The sequence below is a fragment of the Hippoglossus stenolepis genome, chromosome 21, assembly GCF_022539355.2.
Source record: "Hippoglossus stenolepis isolate QCI-W04-F060 chromosome 21, HSTE1.2, whole genome shotgun sequence".
NCBI lineage: Eukaryota > Metazoa > Chordata > Actinopteri > Pleuronectiformes > Pleuronectidae > Hippoglossus > Hippoglossus stenolepis.
In genome coordinates, this window is record NC_061503.1 from 7,823,078 (window position 1) to 7,845,232 (window position 22,155).

General features: G+C 42.5%; 1 protein-coding gene across 1 annotated transcript; it reads right to left on the bottom strand.

Moving 5' to 3' along the window:
- Positions 1–531: 531 nt before the first annotated feature.
- LOC118101140 (heparan sulfate glucosamine 3-O-sulfotransferase 6) lies at positions 532–22,089 on the bottom strand. The gene is made up of 2 exons (XM_035146831.1): positions 21,248–22,089; positions 532–2,156 (listed from the first exon to the last, which is right to left on the bottom strand). Exons 1-2 carry the CDS (start codon positions 21,727–21,729, stop codon positions 1,538–1,540), a joined length of 1,101 nt encoding a protein of 366 aa, XP_035002722.1. The 5' UTR covers positions 21,730–22,089; the 3' UTR covers positions 532–1,537.
- Positions 22,090–22,155: the final 66 nt, after the last annotated feature.

Sequence of the window (22,155 nt, forward strand, 5' to 3'; positions counted from 1 at the left end):
CATTTCCCCCAAATGTCAAACCATTCCTTTTACTATAATGGCTTTGGTGTTAATTTTTTCAACATGGCTTCATGAGAAAACAGCTTAAACTCTGGCAGGCTTTCTTCTGGTTGTAGTTGTAAGTGTCTTGTACTGACATACTGATTTAATTAGCTGATTATAACTCAGTGGAATCCCTGAGTTAATGTCAGAAACACACACTGACATTCATGTGCTGCTGCGCCAGGCAAACAGTTTACCCTGTTTTGGGACTTTATGCCAAGCGAAGCAAACTGCTGGTTGTAGCTTCACATTTATATGAACATGAGTGTTACCAGTTTACTCATAGCTCTTACTTACTCCTGCTGTTTGAGTTTAATACGTGATACAAACAAAATGGTAAAGATTAAAGTAACAATCCACAACATTTTCACATACTGATAATAAACAACACACTCAAACATCCCCTGAAACAAGTCAATAGGGATCAATTCCATTTGTTTCTAACCTGCGTCTTTTTATTAAGGATTAAGCAAGAGTCCAAAACACATCTTAGAATAAAAGTTTTACTTAGAATTTCCAGCAGAATTTCAAATACAAAAATGTCAGAGCAAACATCTCAACAATAGTTTTGTCATCTTATAAATTAGGCTTTTAGAAATATACAGTTGCATGTAAGTACCATTAGTCAGTAAAATGAAGTTGAAAATAAACACAGATAGAAGATTGGTCTGTAAAGAAGCATTGTACTGGCGACATAAATAACAGCACATTTACAGCACAGAGTGGACTGTTTTACATGAGTGGTACCAGACATCCCCCTGTGTTTTGATATGTCTGTACTTTTTTAGAAAAATCCAAGAAAGGAGCTTGCACTGAAAGAACCCAAGAAAATACAACCTTCCATAACCGCATACACTGGGGAAAGGTGAAATAAACAATGCTGATGTGCTTTAAGTGGTTCTTATTTATTCATTTACATGTCAACAACTCATTTACATTTGTTTTGATTGTAGGCTACCATTGTGCAGAAGTCGGACCCCTTTGCTTCTCACTGTCTGCTTTTGATTTATCGTAGCTTTGCCTGGCTGTCGAGGCTCGTTACTCTTATGCCATTTGGTTTAACTTGAGGCACATCCCCCTTGCAGCATTGGCTTCTCTCTGGTGTTATTTTCAATACAGACATTGTGCTGTTAAATGTTTTGGACAGCAACAAGAGCTTAGCATACTTCTGGTTCTCGGGGTGCCAAGTGCTAGAAGTTCCAGTTTTCAGGCTTGAGCCTGTGACATTGCCGCAGTATGAACCACAGCCAGTGCTTCTTACTTGCTTTTGTTTTGATTGAAGCTCTAACAAACTTTGTCAGACTGACCTGGGGGAAGTCAGGCGTATGTGTTGGCAGAGCCTGCATTCATAGCTGGGGAAATGAAGGAAATACCTATTTTGCACAGTAAAACCTTTGGTAAGACATAATGTCTTCAAGATATCCCTGTGTGGTCTTGAAAGTTGACTGAACAAGAATTCAACTCAAAGTTTTTGGGAGCTTAGGTGAGTTGATGTTCAGTCCCAGCCAAAATTGTGACTGGTCATTTGGTAGAACTTGAGATTGAAAGGTCTATAGAAGTCTCTGAGCCTAAGCAGCACCCCAGATGGGATCTGCGGATGAGGCCTACCCTTTGATTTCCCAAGGCAGCGTGGCCTGCTGCTCCCCTCTGGCTTCTTCAAGCAGGGGAAACCTTTGGTCTGGTTAAAGTAGAAGTGCTTGTCCGTCACCACACGTTTTAAGCCTAGAAAGTCCTGGACCCGGCCCATCTCGCCTGCTGGGTCCGTCACAAGGCGTTCGCCACTCACAAACAGGAAGCTCGAGAGCGGGAAGTAGCGCAGCCAGTTCTCGAGGTGTTTGGCATAGATGCCGATGCGTACGGCGCTCCAAGACGTGTCGATGAGTCCTGTGGTGGCATTGCGGAAGGCCAGGTTCTGGAAAGATGGGAGCCCGGGAGACTTGGACAGAGTCTGGGTGTAATCAGAAACAGCCCGGGTCACAGGGTCGCGCACCACCACGATGAGCTTGGTGTGGCGGCTCATGGAGAATACGCGGCGAGGGGCTTCTTTGGTGATGAAGTAACTTGGGGTCTTCTCCATGGTGATCTGACCCTCCAGCGTACGAGGCATCAGGTTCCTGGCGAAAGAGAAAAAGAAAGAGGGAGAAAGACTATTAATAAAACTGTACTCTAAACATTCCAGGAGATTACACTTGAGAAAATGCCAACATGTGCTCTACATTACAAAAATAACATCTATATTAGAAAATAAATTAATACACTGCCTTGATATTCTCATAATTCTCCGTACATTCTTTTGACGAAGCCTCTCTTGCCTTGAAGGCTTTTTGATTTTGCTGTGTAATTAGTGGACTAAATCTGCGATTAGAGGCAGATAAACATGACATTAGCCGCTGGCATTGATGGAGTGACCGTTTCGGACTGGGAGGGAGTATTCAAACGGCTACTGTAGGAAAACCACAAGGCTATATTGCCCTCAGAAAAGTAATTTCCTCTCATCTGCTGCCTCCTCCTAAAATGGCTTATAACTGCCCGGACTCTTTCTGTCCGTCCTCTTGCTCTTCTGTGTTCCACGAAGCGTCCCACATGGCTGATATAACAGCAACATTACTGTCACACTATTGTTATTTGTATTCTTACAGTTGAGTTGGAAGTTGCTTGAAGTTGCTGCTGATGAATATTTTGTGGTCATTTATTGTTTCCCCCCTTTGTGTGTTCTACTACAAACTAGTTCTGAATATAAACAGGACTGTGTGTGTGCAAATTACTTGGACCTGGTTTCACTCAGCCCAATTTGATCTATGCGTGCTTTCACATCTACCTTGTTTGGCCCAGACCTTTGGACCACGGTCAGAGCAACAAACCAAAATGTATTCTGGCAAAAAGCTTGGTCTGAGATTTTGGTTGTGAAATGCTCCTAAAGCATTTGACAAGTTAGTTTAACAAGCAGCTAGAAGGCTACTGCTTGGAGGTATTTACTGAACAGCTATCTTAATGTTTGCCCTAAAAAAAACCTTCCCAGAAGTCTTGCCCGCTGGAGTGTTCACATCAACTAAGAACAAAAGCTTCTTGAAAGTAGGTTTTACAGTGACAGATGCTGGTAAAGCTGGATAAGATTATATTACATGAAAATGACACTACTTTGGAGTTACTGCCTCCCTACACCTTCACCCGCTAACCTAACAAAGTACTACAGTCATTGGGAGTCACATTACTATACTATGTTACTCAATGCATCGTTCTAGACTCCACTTAGTCTAATACAATTTGAATAATCACTAGTTAGGAGTAGCTACAAAACTTCAGAAAAGAGCAGATGAAAAGTTTTTAAGAATAATTCTTGTTTGCTCATTATTTTTAAGACATTGCTCTCACAAAGTGTATAGGTCTTTTTCACAGTGGACATTTTGACTAGTCGTAGCAGGGAAAGCACGTTGTTAGTAATACATTTACCGATGGCTAGAGCCAAAAAGTTACAATGAAACTGGAGCAGCATAATAATACTGTATTAACAATAAAATAAAAACTTGTCCTGTGCCTTTGATACTGTGTCAAACCGCTTCTGTGAAAATGGCCTATTTCTGACATCTTGCAATCCAGGAACTCTTTTTTTTTTAAATTTAAATTTTTTTTTTTTTATCCAAAGAAAGTACAAATACACATACACAAATTCTACAAAAAAAACCTAGAGAAGACTCCATCCTCAGGTCACGGATCCCTAAAGAGCATCACTGCAAAAGGTCATTTATATGTCTTTTGCTGTTTCCTTTGCTCCACAGCTCTAACTCTAACAGTCGACAATTCCAAACATACAATGTCCTGTTCGTCAGAACCCAAGTACGATAAGCGAGGGAGTTGGGAGGCTTCCAACGCATTGGCAACCAATTTATTCAATGCTGTAAGCCCAGCTAAAAGAGCTGGGGGTTGAAGTGAGGCCCAAATTTGATAGATCATCCAGAATGAGTGTAATGAGCCAGCAAGGAAATTAGATTTTAATGCCGGAACGCTGTAAAGTCAGTTAGGGTAAAAGGCAAGAGTAGTCCAGACAATCAGACATCGACTGAACAAATCCCCCGGTTAGGCATCAGTTCCACTTCTCGTGGTTCAGCTAATCTGGCAAGACTTTTGGCTTGTTTACAACCTGTATGATCATCTGACCACTTGTCTGACGTCTGCTTCCCAGATCTTAGCGATTACATTTGTGCGTGGAATGTTATCATAACTGGTCGTTATTGCAATAAATTGGAGTTATGCTTTCATTTAATGAATATTTGGCTGACGTACTCTTATTAGTAAAGTCTGCAGAAACAAAAAGCATCCCAAAAGTGTTCTTTAACATGGAGTGCCATGTGTTCTTCAGTCGTGGTTATTGCCTTTGGCCCTCTGATTGTTATTATCATCAGTGGTTGAGGTATTTTAGGCACACTTTGGCTTTTAGAGGACTGGGTTGCCCTCTTCCTCTTGATCTACCCCCCTACTTAGATGACTCAGAGGCTGAGAGGACTTAGTGGTCCCTCAAAAAGTTCAACAAACCCTAACTAAAGCCAGAGTATGACTGAGCGTCCGTATAACAGATTGTATGTAAAACGAGGGGAACGGGAGGGAAAGGAAAACCTATTCATCTTGTGTACATTATTTCATTCAAATGCAAGTGAAATACTAAAATGGAATCTAATGACCCTTCACTGTGAAAATGTCCTGCCAATTTTCCTCTCAAAAAAAGAAAACACAGCCCGAGATTAAAGAAAAGCTTCGAATTTCAGTTTGCGTTAAACAAATCTGAGCAGTTGGGAATGCCAGTGTTGCAACTGTGAAAGATCCTTCGGCTAATTTCCATGCTACCCCCAGCAGCCATGTGGTGATGGTTGGGTCGGAGTCTTCGTGGTTGGTCTGTGAGTGAAGGGGCTCTGAGCCTTGATGTGTGGTGTTGGAGCCGACTCCATTCCACCCTTTCTGTGATCCAACGCACTCACTCGTCTCCAAGTCCGTCATGTCCCCTGGCATGAGGCTACAAGGGTTACACCGAATACACAACTTATGGTATTCATAAGAAACCCTCCGAGTTGTATTACAGGAATCGAGCTAAACAGAATTGAGAGAAATACAGTAAATACCAAAGGGAGGAAAGTTTAGAAAAACAACTCTGTTTCTATGGTTCGTCTCTACATTGGGATTTATTACAATGAGCATTTTTGGACTAAGTGTATGCGACAACCTATAGCTCTAAAGCCAAGTTTCTGAGCCACAGGGTCACAGGATTTTTTCTGGTCACCACATGACGTGAGTGGCAATATAGTTTTTATGCATCTAGGTCGAATACGGAAAAAAAAAAGAAGCTAAATTTCTTATTTGGATCCAAGGAAAGTTTAACAACTCTGGCTTTGTGAGGAAATTCCACCCCTGGATACTGTTACTCACATGTGTCATCAATCTGCAAGGTTATTTTGTGGTAATTGCACGTTGTTTTGGTGCATGCACTCCTCCTCGACCTGCCTCTTCTACCTTTGCATCCTAAAGTTCCCAGAATGACTCTCAATAACCCCGGAGAGAACATGCCTGAGCAATTAAGTGAATATTTCCTGTGCAGGAAAAGGGAGAGTTGCATCCTTTAATCGTCATAATTTTGGCTGCAATGCACTTGCATCCCGTAAAATGACAGTTAGGGGTCTGCTTGTTTCCCTGTGTGACTTCTGGACGTTAGCAGATATAGAAGAAAATCTCTTTGCTTTAAAGGGACAGTAACCAAAAACCTGATGGTTACTGTTGGTATATAGATTGTGGAACAATTTCTCCAACCAAAAATTTATTTAGCCTCTAGTTAAAACTACATAAGCTTTTTTTTTTTACTTTATGGATTAAAGAAAAACACACTACCAAACAAAATATGGACCCCAATGTGCATAATGCAGGATATCATTTGAGATATTTTTCTCTGGTTGCAGGCAGTGAAAACCACAACCAGATCTGAGAGAGTGAAAAACACTGAGGTGCCAGTGTGTTTGCACTGCTTGGTGTTTTGTGAGTGTGTCTGTAGCACAAAGTGGATGTTTTATTTCATCATGTCACTGGAAGCCATGGCGTTCCATGCGAGGCTGAGTGGTGCTGCCATTGACATCGTGTTTACATTTTGGACCACTAGCCTGTAATCACAGAACAGCCTGGCAACAGAAAGAGAGCCCAGGAGGAGGCCACACAGCGGTGGAGGACAGGGGGGGGGAGAAAATGGGATATGAGGGGTTACAACAGAGAGGGGATATTAGAAGAAGAAGTGCAAGGAGAAGAGAAGGCAATAATAAAAAGAAAGGGGGAATACAAGGTAAGAGCACAGATGGAGAGAAGAAAAACAGCAGCAACTCGAGAAGGCACAAAATCCTCTAATTAACCAGGAGCTGCTACTCAGAAGCATCTAATCTCTCATGAAGATGAAAACGCAGTGTTTTGTTCACTTTATCAGCTGGTGTGTGCAACGCCGCCGACCACGGGCCACCGGCTGCCGGCCTCTGTATGGTTTCCAAAGAGTGTTTACGGAAACCTAGCGACCTGATGTTTGTTTTCATCACACCTTTACTGTTCGCATCTGGTGCAGGAATGCAGTCGGGTTTGAAAGTACGCAGATGTGTGTTTATCTGTGCATACAAATGTGTCCAGGCGCTCTAGACACACATTTAGCTGCGGCCTGTGTGGGTGGGCTGGGCTTTATAGGGGTCTGTTTAAAGGGCTGCAGGCTGATGGGCTACTGTTTATGACTAGAATATGAGGACTCATGAGTGACCTCTGTATACTGACCTACATCAGGAACAACTAAGGACAGACAGGAGAGGAGCTGGGACTGTTTTATGTGGATGTAGTGGACAAACATTACTTGAATGGCTTTTTCCATGTCTGCTTAACAGACCAAGTTTAGGAACAGTAACTACATATTTGGTCAAAATTGAGTTATTACCAGAATCTTGTGACATTTTTACCACATAAAAAAATGAACATGGTTTACATTATGTCCAATTTCAGTGAAAACACCATGCAGAATTAGCAGTAACGACTAAACGGGGGTAAAAACCAAGCCAAACCACACTCTGCACTTAGATTTTGTACATTCTGGGCTTGTTGACCCACTAACTTCACTTTCTGCCACAGAGAGACAGTTATATTGAGTTGAAGCTAGCTTTTGGTGAGATAGCAGTTTGCTTTGGATCAGATTATTTTCTCTCCGACCGCTATTATCTATAGTCGACAAATATCGGCATTGGTTAACTAAGATTTGAATTCAATTTGCTGAAATGAAATCGAATCAGGATGGAGAAAAAAGACTTAAAGCAACACTATGTAACTTTTACCAAGCAACAGCGCCCTCTGCAGTCACACGTGGTAATTTATTATTTTGGGCTCTGTGTCGGAGTGATTAAGTCGGTTGACTCCCACTCACTAAACTGAAACACAATTTAACAGTGGATATTACCCATGATGCCTGGCTTCCTGAACCAGAAGAAGAAGAACCAAATTAACATAGAGCAAGAACTGGTGTTCAGGGTGAAGTGTGAGAATGAAAGTGGCCCCTTCCTCCTTGTTACATGTGAGTGAATCATAAAACTAATTCTGCAGCTGCTATTTTAAGGTAAAAACGTTGCATAGTGTTGCTTCAATTGTTACTAGCCTATCTTTGCAGTAGCTGTATTTGCCATCTCATCTTCTCACTGTAACTGAAGGAAAGAAAAATCCATCCATCTCACACAAGAAGTTCAGTTTCACTGTCATGGCGGGCACTAGTGTTGTGTTACTGTGACTGAGTTTTCCAAAGTGTGAAAGTACGACCCTGCTCATTGTCCTCACACAGCTTGTGTTACAAACTGGGGGCACTGGGATTTGTACAAAAAAGCAGATGTGTTCACTCATGCAAAACGTAATGTGTCCCTCATGATGCAGTGGTTTGCATTGTCGCAAGAAGGTTGTGGGTTTAAACCTCACGGCCAGCTGGGGCCTTTCTGTGTGCAGTTTGCACATTCTCCTTGTATTTGCGTGGGTTTTCTCTAGGGTACTTCAGCTTCCTTGCACAGTCTAAAGACATAAATACTTCTTAAGTTAATTGGTGACTCAAAATTGTTGGTAGAATGGTAAATAGTCTGTATTTATACATCTTGATGACCACTCAAAGAGCTTTATACTACAGTAGAAGTGAATGGTTGTTTATCTGTGTGTTGGCCATGTGATACACTGATGACCTGTCCAGGGTGTATCCCGCTTCTCGGCCAATGTCAGCCAGCATTGCCACCATGCAGCCCCCACGCGACCCTCAAAGGATAAGCTGGAGCGATGGAGGGAGTAAAGTGATTTTAAAACCTCCGTGGGAATACAAGTCAGGATAACTGCTCCTCATTTTTGATCTTGCATTTTTAAATCTTACTCTAGCAAGTCTCACAACTACGGGACAGTACTATTGTGTTTTAAATTGAAGATTAAATAGAAATTCCCTCACTAAACTGGCTCACTATTATTACTCTTCCAGTAGGAAGCGCAAACACACATCAGTCCTTTTCATTTCAGTTCGTACACCACCTATCTTTCTCTCTGCCTTCAGCTGTGACAAACACTCACATAAACACAGCAACCATCTGAACATGCCTTCCACAGGATGGATCCACATCTGGGAGCAATGAAGCCCTCACAATCTCTCTCTCTCTCTCTCTCTCTCTGTGTGTGTGTGTGTGTGTGTGTGTGTGTGTGTGTGTGAGATGAGGGAAGTGTTTCTGGGTTAGGGAAGTTTGCCTCTGGTCCCAGGGTCCGTAGCTCTGAAAGCTGTGATCCATGCCGGCTCTGCTGGGCCAGACCCCTGGACCCTTTTAATCCCCACCAGCCTGCGCTGCACGGAAATGGACTCTTCCACCCTGAAGGTCACAGGCAGATGGTTGTGATCCAGAGGGCGAGACCACCAGGGATCACGGGGGATCATGTCATGCAACATGTCAGCATGCGCAGCTTTCTTTCCCTAACATGCCGCGTCTACCCTTTTCTTTTCCTTCCACTACCTCTCAGTTTCCCCTCACCTCCTCTTTTATTCACTTTCCTGCCTTCCCATCTCTCTCTTACGACTTCAAAGCCTCAGCGAGATTGTTATGAATACATTTGACATGTGTGGAGACATTTTCAAACACGCTGACATCCTCCACCACTGCACATGGACATATGAAGACGGATACAGTGTGCCTGTGTGTGTTCAAAGATCTGTAAAAGCTGCAGCGTGGAGACTGAGGTTTGTTATTACTGATGGCAAATACAGGGCTGAGGAGCTTCTGTGGGCTGATTACAAGTCAGCGGGGACTGAAAGCAACTCAATAAAAGGGGAGGCAAAGTACTGCTCCTCTTTGTGTCTCTTGGAGGTGGGCCATCACATTAGCTGGTTGATGTTTCTAGCCAATATTTAGCCGTTTATGGCATGGATCCGTTTCTATGTAAAAAATACAGAAAACCTCTTTCTTGGACATTTTTGTATTTTTTTTTTAGCGATTTGAATCTTCAGCTTGTCAGGCCACCAAAAACTTAAAATTGAATGATACCAATAATTAATGATAAGAAATTGCATCTGAAAATTCAGGTGGGGGCCATCTACGCTTTGAAGTTTTACTCATGAAACACTGAATGTTGGTACAAGTTCTCATCCATCAGCCTCTCACACAATACATCTGCATCACGGAAACCCTAACCGCTCGCACTGCATCTCACTTGAGCATGTGTGTGGCGGACGATTACACAGTCCGAAGGTTACTGTCTGGCAGACGCACCCGGGCGGTGAGGAGTATTTTTACTGAGGAGGTTTGCATCACTGGTGTAGGTCGGTAGGAAAAGAGCAGAAGAATGTGTCTAGCTGAGGGGAAAATAAGAGGCGTAGCAGCTAATAGAGACATCGCAGGGCCAGAGAGCGACGAGTGAGTGAGAAGTGGTCAGTCAGAGTTTCCTGTGAGAAAGCGGCTCTAATGACAGAGGAAGATCTCGACGTGCCTCTGTGTGAGAGAGAGCGTACAGTGTGTGTGTCTGTGTGAATTTCAACAAAACTAGCTGCACACTGTGTGAATCATAGGCATTAGCTCCTGTCTGTCTAAAAGGGTTTTGTTAACCTGAAGTGTTGACTGATGTATCACAATTATTTTCGCATTAAAGGTGTAGCTTGACGTTTTGGGAAATGCACTTCTTCACTGTCTTGCTGATAAAAAGTCAGAATTTCAAATCAGACGACAGCAAGAAACTACAGGCACTCAGTAGAGCGCACACCAAGGCTCAGCAGTCCTCATGAAACCACATTGAAATTCACTAGATTTTTATTTGGATCTCATCACACTCATAACTGCCAGTCCCCTAAATATTCCTGAAGATCCAAGAATTATTCCCTGCAATTGGAGAAAATGTCTAAAAAATCCCTCTGATCTGAATCCACACCGACATTTTGTTAGTGGTTTCTTTGTGCTGGTTCCATCCTTCCACAAAGTTTAAAGTACTTTTTCTGTAATCCTGCTGACAAACACAAAAATAAACAAAGAAAAAATTGGAATAACACTCAGTAGAGTGCATATCTCCACCAAGGCCTAACAGTCCCCTTAAGTTCAATCAAGCCCTACACGTCAGATTTTTTTTCATCGAGATACATGAATTATTCTCTGAGAAATCAATGACGATGTTGAAACCTCCGGATCCACACCAACATGTAATGGGTTCTTACCTGACCCACACCCTATTCTTCCAGAAAGTTTCATGGGAATCGGTCCAGCAGTTTTTTTGTCGTCTTGCTTACAAACAAACCAACAAACAGACAGGGGGTTAAAACACAACTTCCTTGGCGGAAGTAAGAAGAGGAAGAGGGAACGCAGTGATTATGTCTCGCTGATAGCCTAACAACTTGTAATGACACAACGTGTCCATACGAGCATGTGTAAATAATTGCCTGTATGTGTGTGCTGCACATGTTGCCACTGATTGCTCCCACCCCTCCTGACTTATCGAATGGGAAAATCAGCAGTTGTGTTCCTGCTGGGCCCACAGTGGCCTACTTGTGTGGCTTTATCTCTGAGCCGACAGGGGCCGCGGGGGCCCCACCCTGCCTTCATCCGATCCCCTGAACACAGGCCAGAGGGAGGGATGCAAGGACGGAGGGAGGGACGGACGGACGCATAGATGAGATGGAGACAGATTACAGACGGACGGTTCGTGCATAGTGTGTCCTGACCTCAGTGATGTGTCACAATATATTCACCACAGTTACATGTTAACTCACTCTAGGTGAGGAGGAGCAAGGAGCTGCATGTACAGTATGTGAAGTTTAATAAGATGTATGTTTGAAAGGGAATGCTGCTATTTTAAGGTAAAAACGTTGCATAGAATTGCTTCAAGTTTTACTAGCCTATCTTAGCAGTAGCTGTGTTTGCCGTCTCGTCTTCTGACTGTAATTGAAGGGGAAAAATCTATCCATCTTACACAAGAAGTCATGGAGAGCACGAGTGTTGTGCTGCTCTGGCTGAGTTTTCTACAGTGTTGTTTTAATAGGAATGAATATCATTGTGGTAAGAGGACATTAGAACTGAAAACAACTTGTTGATTACTCCGTTTGTAGATTGACATTAAGTTGGCAAATGTCTTGTCAGTTTCTTGTTAACCTCGGCCAAGGGTGTGGTATGGGTAAGGGAAGAATCCATCACATTTTCCTGCAGCTCCGGATCCTGGGTGTATCCAGCAACTTTATTTTCTGCTTTGTGTGATGGGGCGTTTTTCAACATTTTCACCTTTATCCCAGGGAATGATTTATGGATCACATTCAGAGAACTAGTATCTATGAGTGTGTGAAACGTTGTGTTATGGAATCTAAGAGACTGTTGGGCCTTGGTGGAGTGTCATTCTAATTTTTAAAAAACACCCAACATCCATTAGTTGCAATTTTTAAATGGGAATTTTCAGATTTTTACATTGGTTGGACAGAGCACTACATTTAAATATATAAAAGCAACTCTGGAGTATTGATGTATTTATATTAACTGGTAATTAAAAAGCACAACATTATTTTGAACAAATGAATGCTTCTGTATAAGGATTTCTTATACACTTTGCATTACATGCCAGTTTAAGATAGTATAAGCAACAAGCATAAAAAAAGTGTAAACACAAGTGAGAAGTGTGTATATTCTTAAATGTATTATCTTACAGGTTTAAAAATACATTGCAAATATATATTTAAATGTAAAAACAAATCTAAATACTATGGTATATTGTCATATTATTGTTATTAGTGTTGTTTAAATGGTGGAGTAAAACACACTTTCTTCCTGAAGCTCAGACCAACACAAACAGCTGCAACCTGCAGTTACAGCAGATGCAGTCTGGCCTTTGGTTCAGACAGTCAGTTAAAGATTAAACAAGAGACAACATGCACATACTGTTGTTTACCTGCGCCTCTGACTTTGTACAGAGGAAAAATCCACGTTTGCACTAATTAAACAGCTTCTTCAAACACGCACAAGTTGAACACACACACATACACACCTCTGAAACACTGTAATAGACTCAATATGGACTTTTGCTCGTCTGTTAACTCCCCAGGGCCCAACCAATAAGAACACCCACCACTGTCTGACACTGAAAACCCACTTCCGAGCAGTGTGAGGCCGACACTGCTCGTGGTTTCACAGCTTATTGTTAGCAGCGTCTTAGGCGGAAAAAGCGGAAATCAGTGCTGGCAGAGGCGTGACTTTTACACCTGGAAACAGTCCAGTCAGCCGTCTGCTATTAGTGCCGTCCATCAGACTCATCAGAGCGGACTGAGCAGGCCTCTGTTATACGTTTACACACATGTCAACATGTTGTACAGATCCTATGGTGGACGTGAAGCTGGTGTTGGTTTCCAGATTTTCCTGTTTGATGTTTTGCTTCAGCTCTGCAGCTCTCCACGCCAGAGGTTCAGGCATAATTAATCTCATTTCCTCTCCAAACCAGCGCAGACATCACCTATAATTAACCAATTCTTCTAAGTTGGATATGTCAAACTGATGGGAGTTTTCTACGAGGGTTTTTATGAGCCGCACAGAGAAAAGTGTGTCTCTCGGGGGGGATTCGCCGGTTCTCACGATACCCCCCCCAACCACCCAGTAAGACAGTCAGACATTAACCAGAGAGAGGTCCACACACACACACACACACACACACACACACACACACACACACACACACACACACACACACACAGAGTCAATAATTACCTATGTCTGCAGACATGCCAGTGATGGTAAACTGGGTGTATATGTGAGTAACTTCTGTCCTTCAGCTGTTTTTCTATCTTCAGACAATTTATAGACCAAATAGATCATCTATTAATTGTGAAAATAATCTGCAGATGAATTTGTTTGTTACAGCCCTAATGGACCGGGCGCTTTATATTTCCTTAAGTGAAGGCTGAATAAATAATCTTTAAGTCATCTTTTGGTGATGACATGAAAAAGAAAAAATAATTAAAATACATATTTTCAATCTGAAATCAAGATAATGAAAAATATCAGATGCTAATATTATGCTGTAACTGTAGATTATTGTTAAAACTCAGTTTGGCCGATATGACAGCTCCCCAAATGTGAAGCCAAAGCATCTTGATCGCCACCTAGGGGGTTTGCAGCAGTATAGGTCATAAACTTCGCCTTCCCCATGTTTGTGGATGGGACATGGACCAAACTAAAGTCAGATACAATTTTCTCAAAGATGCTTTTAGTAATTTTATATTTATGGAGTCTATTGGTAAGTTTAGCTGAGCTTGTCGAGGTGGAGGAGCTACCTTAAAAGACAAGTTGACATTTCTTCCAAGTCCACCTTAAAGACAATGCCCACATGCCCACAGGTGCCATAAAACAGTTCTTGGTCGTTACACTCCTCTTCCTAATGCGCATTTAATGGGGAACAAAATCCCTGTTTTTCTCAAGAGTACGGCAATTTTCCTCACACACGCAGAGCTCGTTCTTATTTTCATTTTTCCCCCTCCCATCTTAACTCAGTTAAAGCAGAAGCAAAAGGGGGAAGAGATGAACAAGAGGGTTGAGAGGAATTAAAGGCAAATGATGGAGAGAAGAGAAAGTAGAAGAAGCAGAAAGAGGTTGATTATGTCGCGGTACATTGAGCGCAGCGGCTTGTCAGTCACCCTGATCTGCCAGATCTCTCTCAGCCTCGCTACCTGCTCTGTCTGTTGGACGAGGATGACAGATTTTGATGAGTTTGCGGCTGCAGGGAAGCGACGGCACGTCTCGAGTCTTTTACTTTAAATCCACCGTCACTGTGACAGCTTGGAATTCAAACTAAAAGAAAAACAGTCACAGCGAGGACACAAACTTTCTCTCTCTGTATTTCTGATCGAGGCGCAGTGAGGTTCCTGCAGCCTCCTCAGTGATCCTCTCACCAGTCATCTGATTCCATTATTTTCTGACTGGATGAGGCACGGCATGCTGGGAAAGGGAAAGGTCGACCACTGACAAGCTGTCAAAATATTAATCACCCAGGTTAAAATCCATACCCGTCCCACACTAATTCATCAAGTCATGTTTGATTATTTCCTCAAAGTTTTTCCTAGATTAATTTACATATTGTGTTGATCCTGACAAAAATGGCTTCACTTGTAAATCACAGGGCGTGCAAGGTGATGTTAATTGGATCCGACAGACATGCCGGATAGTGTTGCTCATGTTATATCTCGCAAAGCATTGAACCCCATCGTCTGCACAAAGCTCTCTTTCTTCCAGCAAGATCTATACATTTCTCATTTTTCCAAATTCCTCCCTGAAAGTCTGTTCGCGCTCCCAAAAAAAAAACAAAAAACCTGTCAGTCTCTCTGCGACGTGCAGCTTCCAAGAATGTTACGCGGAGAGGAATTCATCCGGAGAATCCCCTGTGACTGTCGAACAGGAAATAAAAACCTGGACATTCCTGTCTAGGTAGCACGTCCAGCCCTCAGCTGAGAAGAGACCATGGAAAAAAAGGAAAGGAGTCGATAAGGGAAAAGATTTAGAGAAAGATATGGGAAAGATATCGACACTACGGAGAGAGAAAGAGAAAGAGGGCTCTAACAAGGGTGTGAACGTGGCCGGTGGCTTTACACTACGCAGTTTGAGTGACCTGAACAAGCCAATAAATCCACTCAGCAACACTCACTCAGGGGTATAAATGTCAACAGTGGAAGGCAGTAACTGCTCCTTGTCAACAAGATTGAATATTTAGAAGTTAATTCATTTCTGCTGCAACAGCATGATAAAGCCAGGGAGAGAGAGAGAGGAAGGGGGATCAATAGAAAGAACCTATTTTAGGTGATCAATATCGGGAAGCGACATTTATATCTGCGGGATATTTATAGTGTCAAGAAAAGGCAGTGAGATGAACTGGTGGAACCGCTTCTCAACCAAGACAGAGCGAGGGCCGGTTCGTGGCAGGGGCCTAATCTCAAACTGGTTCTTGGTGTTTCGACAGGAGAACTGGTTAAACACCAACACTTGGCTGGATTGAGAAGGAAAATATACTTACGTAAGGGGCTGGGGGCGGGATTATCGGAACCAACGAGACCAATACGACCGAGACAACAAAGAAAAACATTGTTACCATTTAAAAAAAAAAAAAAATATATATATATATATATATATATATAAATAATAAAAACAGAGGTTGTGTTTGGATGGCGATTTACGTTTCCAAAGCCACGAACAATACTTGATGTCTTTGAAGTGGGCACTAGTGTCATTCTGATTATCATGGTTTATGTTTGTTTTTTTCTTTTCTCTTTGTAGTTTGATTAGACTGACTCGGTTTGAGTGGTGTATGGTAGCTGAACTGGAAAGCTTGAAGTTTAACATAGTTAATCAATTAAGATTTTTAACATGAATGTAAGACAAAATTTAAGGACGGGGTATGAATCAATAAGTTCACACTTCATTTCTGTCCCTTACAGACACAGAATGTGCATTTAAATTGTTGTTATTGTCCTTTTCTTGTCTACAATGCCAGAGTAGAGATGTGTAGAGTAACGTATACAGTGATGTAATGATGTGGCTCCATGGTGCTCGAACCTGTGACAAAGCAAACAGGTTCTTAAAATGTTTGCAAGTCCACCCAACTCCAAACAAGCCCTAACACCAGGTTGAGCTTGGTCGAAAAGCATAATGAGAGGACTGGATGGATTTCAGGTGGAGCTGAAGTAGTGTGAAAGACTCCGAGCACACACACACAGACACACACACACACACGCGCGCTTGTCTCACTCACTCACTTGCACACACACCGTGGCTGTCGAAAGCCTCGTTCTCCACCGCGAAAACCACAGAATCGTTTCCAGTAGATGGCAAAGCCAAGGCTTTTCCACATATAAGCATTTTTTCTCAAACAATTTGCCAAATGCTTCCTTTAAGGATGTCCATGTGTTTTACTTGGTCACCAGCTGAAGACAGAGGCCAACCCTCCCTCCTTCTCTCCGAGCTCAAAGACACAGACATGCACTTTGAAGAGCTCTGTCGGAGGAATAAATGTTTAAGTGATGCTTTCCAGCCCAGCTTCAGAGGATTTCGTTGGCCTCGCATGCTACGGTTCTGTTTCGAATTGATATATGTGAATCACAGGGTACTTAACGTGTAATTACACTAAATGAATAATATTTTTACAACAACATATGATATCTGGAAGTATAGGATCGGCAGAAGAGGAAGAGAAGAAAGGAGCGGAGGAAGCCACGGGGAAGTCGGATGTTTCTGACTGTACATGAGCCACTGAGCGGCACCGGGGGAAAAATCACTCAATCAATACCTAACACATCATTAAAGTACATGTGATGTATGAAGTGATGGGATGTGCCAGAGACATAAAAAAGGAAATGAACGGAGAAATGAACCCAGTGGTTTCCAACTTTTTAACACAGCTCTGGGTGATGACCTCAGGTAACCTCCCACTGACGCCATCCATCCACTTCCAGACAAGTGCATTTCAGGGGCTTTTGAATTTTACGCCATTTAAAGAAGTATATGTAACAATTCTTCATTAAAATAATAAAAACTTGAGCTATGTTATATATGTTGACTTTTTCAAAATGTTTCCAACAATGTCCAAACTCTGAGAAATCCCCAAATTTACTTGAGGTAACGAGACGTTCCATTTTGCTCACATTTTTAATGTCATTGACACTTTACCTGTGGCTTTGTTCATCTCTGCTGTGACTTCTGAGGCAAACGACATGACGATGCTAGCCAGTTACCCTATTAGCATGTCTGCTGTTTATACTCAGTATAAGTCATTGCCGTTTGCCGTGTAATGAAAATAAAATATAAACACATTACCTCACACGTTAGCATAATATGCGCCTGAGTCACATTGGGTTGATTTTCATCAGCAATGGTGGTGAAGACAACCACTCCCATGATCCCACATTGATTCACAACGCCTTTAAACTAAGTCTTATGTTACTGTTTTGCTTTCGAGACCCCTCGTGGCTGAAGTTACATATTGTACACTTAACACTTGTAGTTTTTGTCTGGATATTGTTGGCCTATATAATTGTCCTCATAAAATTGGTTTTGCTCTTTTCTTCGCAGGTAATTCAACATTTGTGTGCATAAATACAGACACACACACACATACACATACACACACTCCTACAGAGAGAGGTTCCTCGTCATTTTCAAACATTTACATCTGTCTCATATGAAAACAAAAACCCCTGGTAAATCTTATTACTTGTCCAGAGTGAACTACACAGCCCCGGGGTACAATAAGCTTCCCCTGTAGGACTAAAGCTTGAGGTGTAGACTGAAGACTGAAGCACTCATCATGGACCGGTGCTACGTGGTGTGGGGGTGGCTGGGTGGGAGGATGGGTGGAGTGGTGTCGACTAATGCTTCATAAGGCCTTGTTTAACTGCGACTGGGAGCCTAATCCCCCCCCCCTCACCCCGTCTGCACGTCCCTGAGCTGTCCACGTTAATGTCCGTCCTGTCATTACACCGGCCCCAATTCTCACGGCGCTGACACGAGCTGTCAGCGGATTATGACAGAGCAAACACACACGTTTCATTATGGCTTCAAAAGAGAAAAGCAGAGGAAGAGAAAAAAAGGGGGCGAGCGCATCGTATCTGTGTTTAAAAGAAAACATGGTGAGTAAACTGAACATGTAAAGGTCTGTTGTCTTCTCACCTCTCAGTCTATCTGCTTTGTGACCGCTCTGATCACAGTAACTACAGATCAGAATACATTTTATCAAAAATGTGGATTTTACCCTCACACTTATTAGATCTAATACTTAAAACAAGCGGAACGCAGGCAAAATCTTTAAAGACACTAAAATTCAGATAAGAATTTTAAGAAGAAGATAAGAGAAAATATGCAAAACAGTTCCCTGTATTTTCTATAACCACCAGGTTGTGCTGCAAAAGTATAACTGACCCATAATGTGCTCACCTCTACAACATGAGTCCAATTGGATTGTGGCAGTGAGGAGATTCAGAAGTTCTGGCCGCAATGATTTTACTGCAGAGAAGATATTGGAGGAGTTACTTCGAGTTACTTCATCCAGGCTGAGCAGGACTTGAGTAAAACATCTGAAGCCTAATGGCAAATATTAGAGAGGATGGGCCTATATCAGGTCAGAAAATTAATTTTTAGATTATATTATGATGTAGTCCAATGTATCTTTCAATTAGCTGCTTGGTAGGATTCTTTCTTGCTGATTATTAAATTTTTTCTAGCTTTACAGTGCGTACTGTACATACCTGACATTATCCCCTTGTAATAGAACTGCAAAAAACATGAATATTCAAATCTTTTGTCAAAAAGAGTAAGAGGAAAGACATTCACATAAAATGCACCTTTTTTTTACAGCTTTACCTTCACATTAAATGTTGAAATTGGAGATTGTTTCACAAATTCAAAACCAGCTCACCTATTAGATCGTAAACTATTAGATTCATGAATTAATTAACTATGAAAAAATAAGCTTATTCAATTAAGTACGATTTAATCCTCTCAGCTGAGTCAATTTGCTGCTTTTCTTGTTTTATGATGACAAACTGAATTTGTTTGGACTTTAGACTGACCAATCAGAAGACCTCAACTTGGAGGGATTTTCACTATTATCTGACATTTTATGGATAAGACAACAAACCTATTGAGCAAATATTCTGTATTTTAATTGATAATGAAATGAACCATTACTTGCACCCATAACTTTTATATATTAAGATAAGACAAACACTGTTCAGTCAGAGTTTGTGCATCTATACAGAACTTTTCAACCACTTGAATATAACTTACATCTTTGTGTTGAAACTCTTTTCAGTAGGTTTGGTTTTAGTCGTGTTTAAACTCCTTTGCAGAACCTACACTCAAAAGTTAAACTTCCTTAACAAGCTGTGGGACACTTTAAACCCACATCACATGTATTGTAACAGCTCTCACGTAGCTTCCTTTCAGCCGGACACACGCACACACACACACGCACACGCTTTGATCACTGATGTGCTGTTCCACCTGAGCCTCACAGTGAACCAATCATTACCGCTGCTATTGATCTCTCCCTGTGTGTCTCTCTCTGTCTTCACCACATATTATTCTACTACACCTCCGCACTCTCTTTTTCTCTCTTCTCCACTACCCTTCACCAAACCCTCCTTTGCTGCCCAGATCTTCCTTCCCTCGCTCCTCCTCTGTAATAGTTCTGCTCCGTCCCTCCCTCTCTGTCTCTGTCTTCTCTTCTCATCTCTGCACCATCAGATATGAGGCAGTCATATCCGCCCACAACATGAAGCTTCCCCCTGACCACAGCTACTTAAAACATTCCTTAACTTCCATCCATTTTATTTGTCAATTCAAATATGTTCCTGCACGTCCTGAAAACTATTTCATTCCTCCGGTTTCATTGGACAAAGTTAAGATAGGCTGTGACACAGAGGGTCATCCACACACAGACCCATCCTCTCTTTGTGATCAGGGCTGGGAGTGACAAAGGCCCTCGGGGGACCAGCACGGACACTTAGGGAAGCAGTGTATCAGCTCAATAAACAGCAATTTATTGGCAGGGGACTGAATACGCTGCCATGCTTGGAAGCTATCAGCCGAGTGTCTTATTGGTGCTGAGCGACATTAATGAAGAGAGGAGGAGGAGGAGAGGAGAGGGAACACACCACGAAAGGGTGTGTGTGTGTGTGTGTGTGTGTGTGTGTGTGTGTGTGTGTGTGTGTGTGTGTGTGTGTGTGTGTGTGTGTGTGTGTGTGTGTGTGTGTGTGTGTGTGTGTGTGTGTGTGTGTGTGTGTGTGTGTGTGTGTGTGTACTGAAACAGACTTCATGTGGAGGAACAAGGGATCGTATTTGAATGTATTTACTGTAATAAGAGAACTAGTAAATGCACGATAATGTTTGGCTGTTTGACGTCAGCAGCTGAAAATGAATCCTAAAAACATTGATTTGGCCCCAGAATAATAATGAGAAAATCCATTGTTGTGGCAAAAAAAACTCCCAGCAGATCATCCACCCAATCTGAATAATAACACAAGATGCTCTAAAAAGACTAAGTGTGCAGCTGTTGCAGATGTAGAAAGAATTATGTACATTTTGCATGGCCGAGCAACATTTACAGGCACTGTGAGAGTAGAGGAAATCACCGATAATGTTATTGGGCCCTTGTGTTACAGGGGTGTCAGCCCACTTGCCATGCATCATCTGATTTTACAACTGCACATCAACACCATGCAGGCCCGAAGCAAAATATATAAATAAATATAGCAGGAATACAATCATTTCATTCTTTTATAATCTTAAATCAGTGGCTCCGTGTAATTAACAAGCTTCATAAGCAGGAATAAAAGGCTTGTGTACATTTCCACACATGTTAAAGATGCGTATGAAAAAATCAGTTTCTGTTATGTATCTTAAGGATTATTATGACCCTATATTATTATTCATCTACTCCACTCTGTGTTTTAACCATTTGTTTACCTGTTGCGTATTTCTTTGTGTTGAAAAGTGCTCTATAAAAAAAGTTATAATTACTATTATTACTATTATAGAAGAGGTGGAGGACATTCTATCCCTATGACTCGAAACTGTAAATTCCAAGTAAAGTGACGGGAAGCTTTGCCGACTTCTAATCCGACGCCCGTGACTTCTGGACTGAGCCTCGACCCCTCACACCTCATCACTACTTTTTGGTTTATCTTCAAGTAAACACTGCTCACCTGTACCACTCCAGTCCCTTGTCGTAGAAGCGGTCGAAGAAGTGCGGCTCTGCGCCCACGGCTCTCACGTCCGGATGGATGCGCAGGAACTCCAGCAGAGCGCGGGTGCCACCCTTCTTCACCCCGATGATGATGGCCTGGGGGAACTTTTTGCTGCCGAAACTATTGGCGATAGAGATATTGTTCGATGGAGCGTCGCTCTTCGACAAGTCCGACAGCTGCTCCCGCACAACAGAGGCCGGGGACGCGTTGTGCGCCCCGCGCCGCTCCGGCGAAGATTTGTCCTGCTCATCATTGTATGTAATTTTATTGTGAGGATCGGTTTGTTGGTTGTACACGGGCCGGGGCAGCGAGTCACAGTATCCGTTGAGGCAGTAGAAGAGGTACGTGAAGAGGATGATCATGGTAAAGAAGACGGACAGCTTGGACTGCACCTTCAGGTGTCCAAAGTTGAACGCAGCTCTCCATTTACTACATCCCATGAGTCGCAATCCTGAGCTTGGGGCCACAACGCAGGAAACATGGCATATCGCAGGACCTCATGCTCCTGTCTTTAATTTAAAAACAAAATAAGCTCCTCAAACTGGGAGCGCTTTAAAATGATCACCGTGCCACAGCAGCAAGTGGCGCAGAAGTTGGCCACCGCGCGTAAAAAAGCTCCACATGTTCCCCGGCTTATCCTGCAGCTTGTCTTTTATATTAATCTCCTTTAGAGCTTCAAAAATAACTTTCACTTTTTCTTCGATCACTTCAGAAAGAGTCCCCAGCGAGGCTCAGCTGAAAGGTGGCTGCTGTGAGTCTGTGTCCCGCTGCGCTCCCGTGCCTCAGTCTGTGCGCTCCTGTGGCTCCACGGCTGTAAGGAAGCTCTCAACAACCCCGTCTCCTCTCCAGTCTGGCAGCCAAATCCA

Excerpts from the sequence above, each read along its gene's own strand:
- LOC118101140 (XM_035146831.1), bottom strand. The coding sequence starts at position 21,729 with ATGGGATGTAGTAAATGGAGAGCTGCGTTCAACTTTGGACACCTGAAG. Across the intron at positions 2,157-21,247 it reads AAGGGACTGGAGTGGTACAG|GAACCTGATGCCTCGTACGC; the intron begins GTGAGCAGTGTT and ends CTCTTTCGCCAG.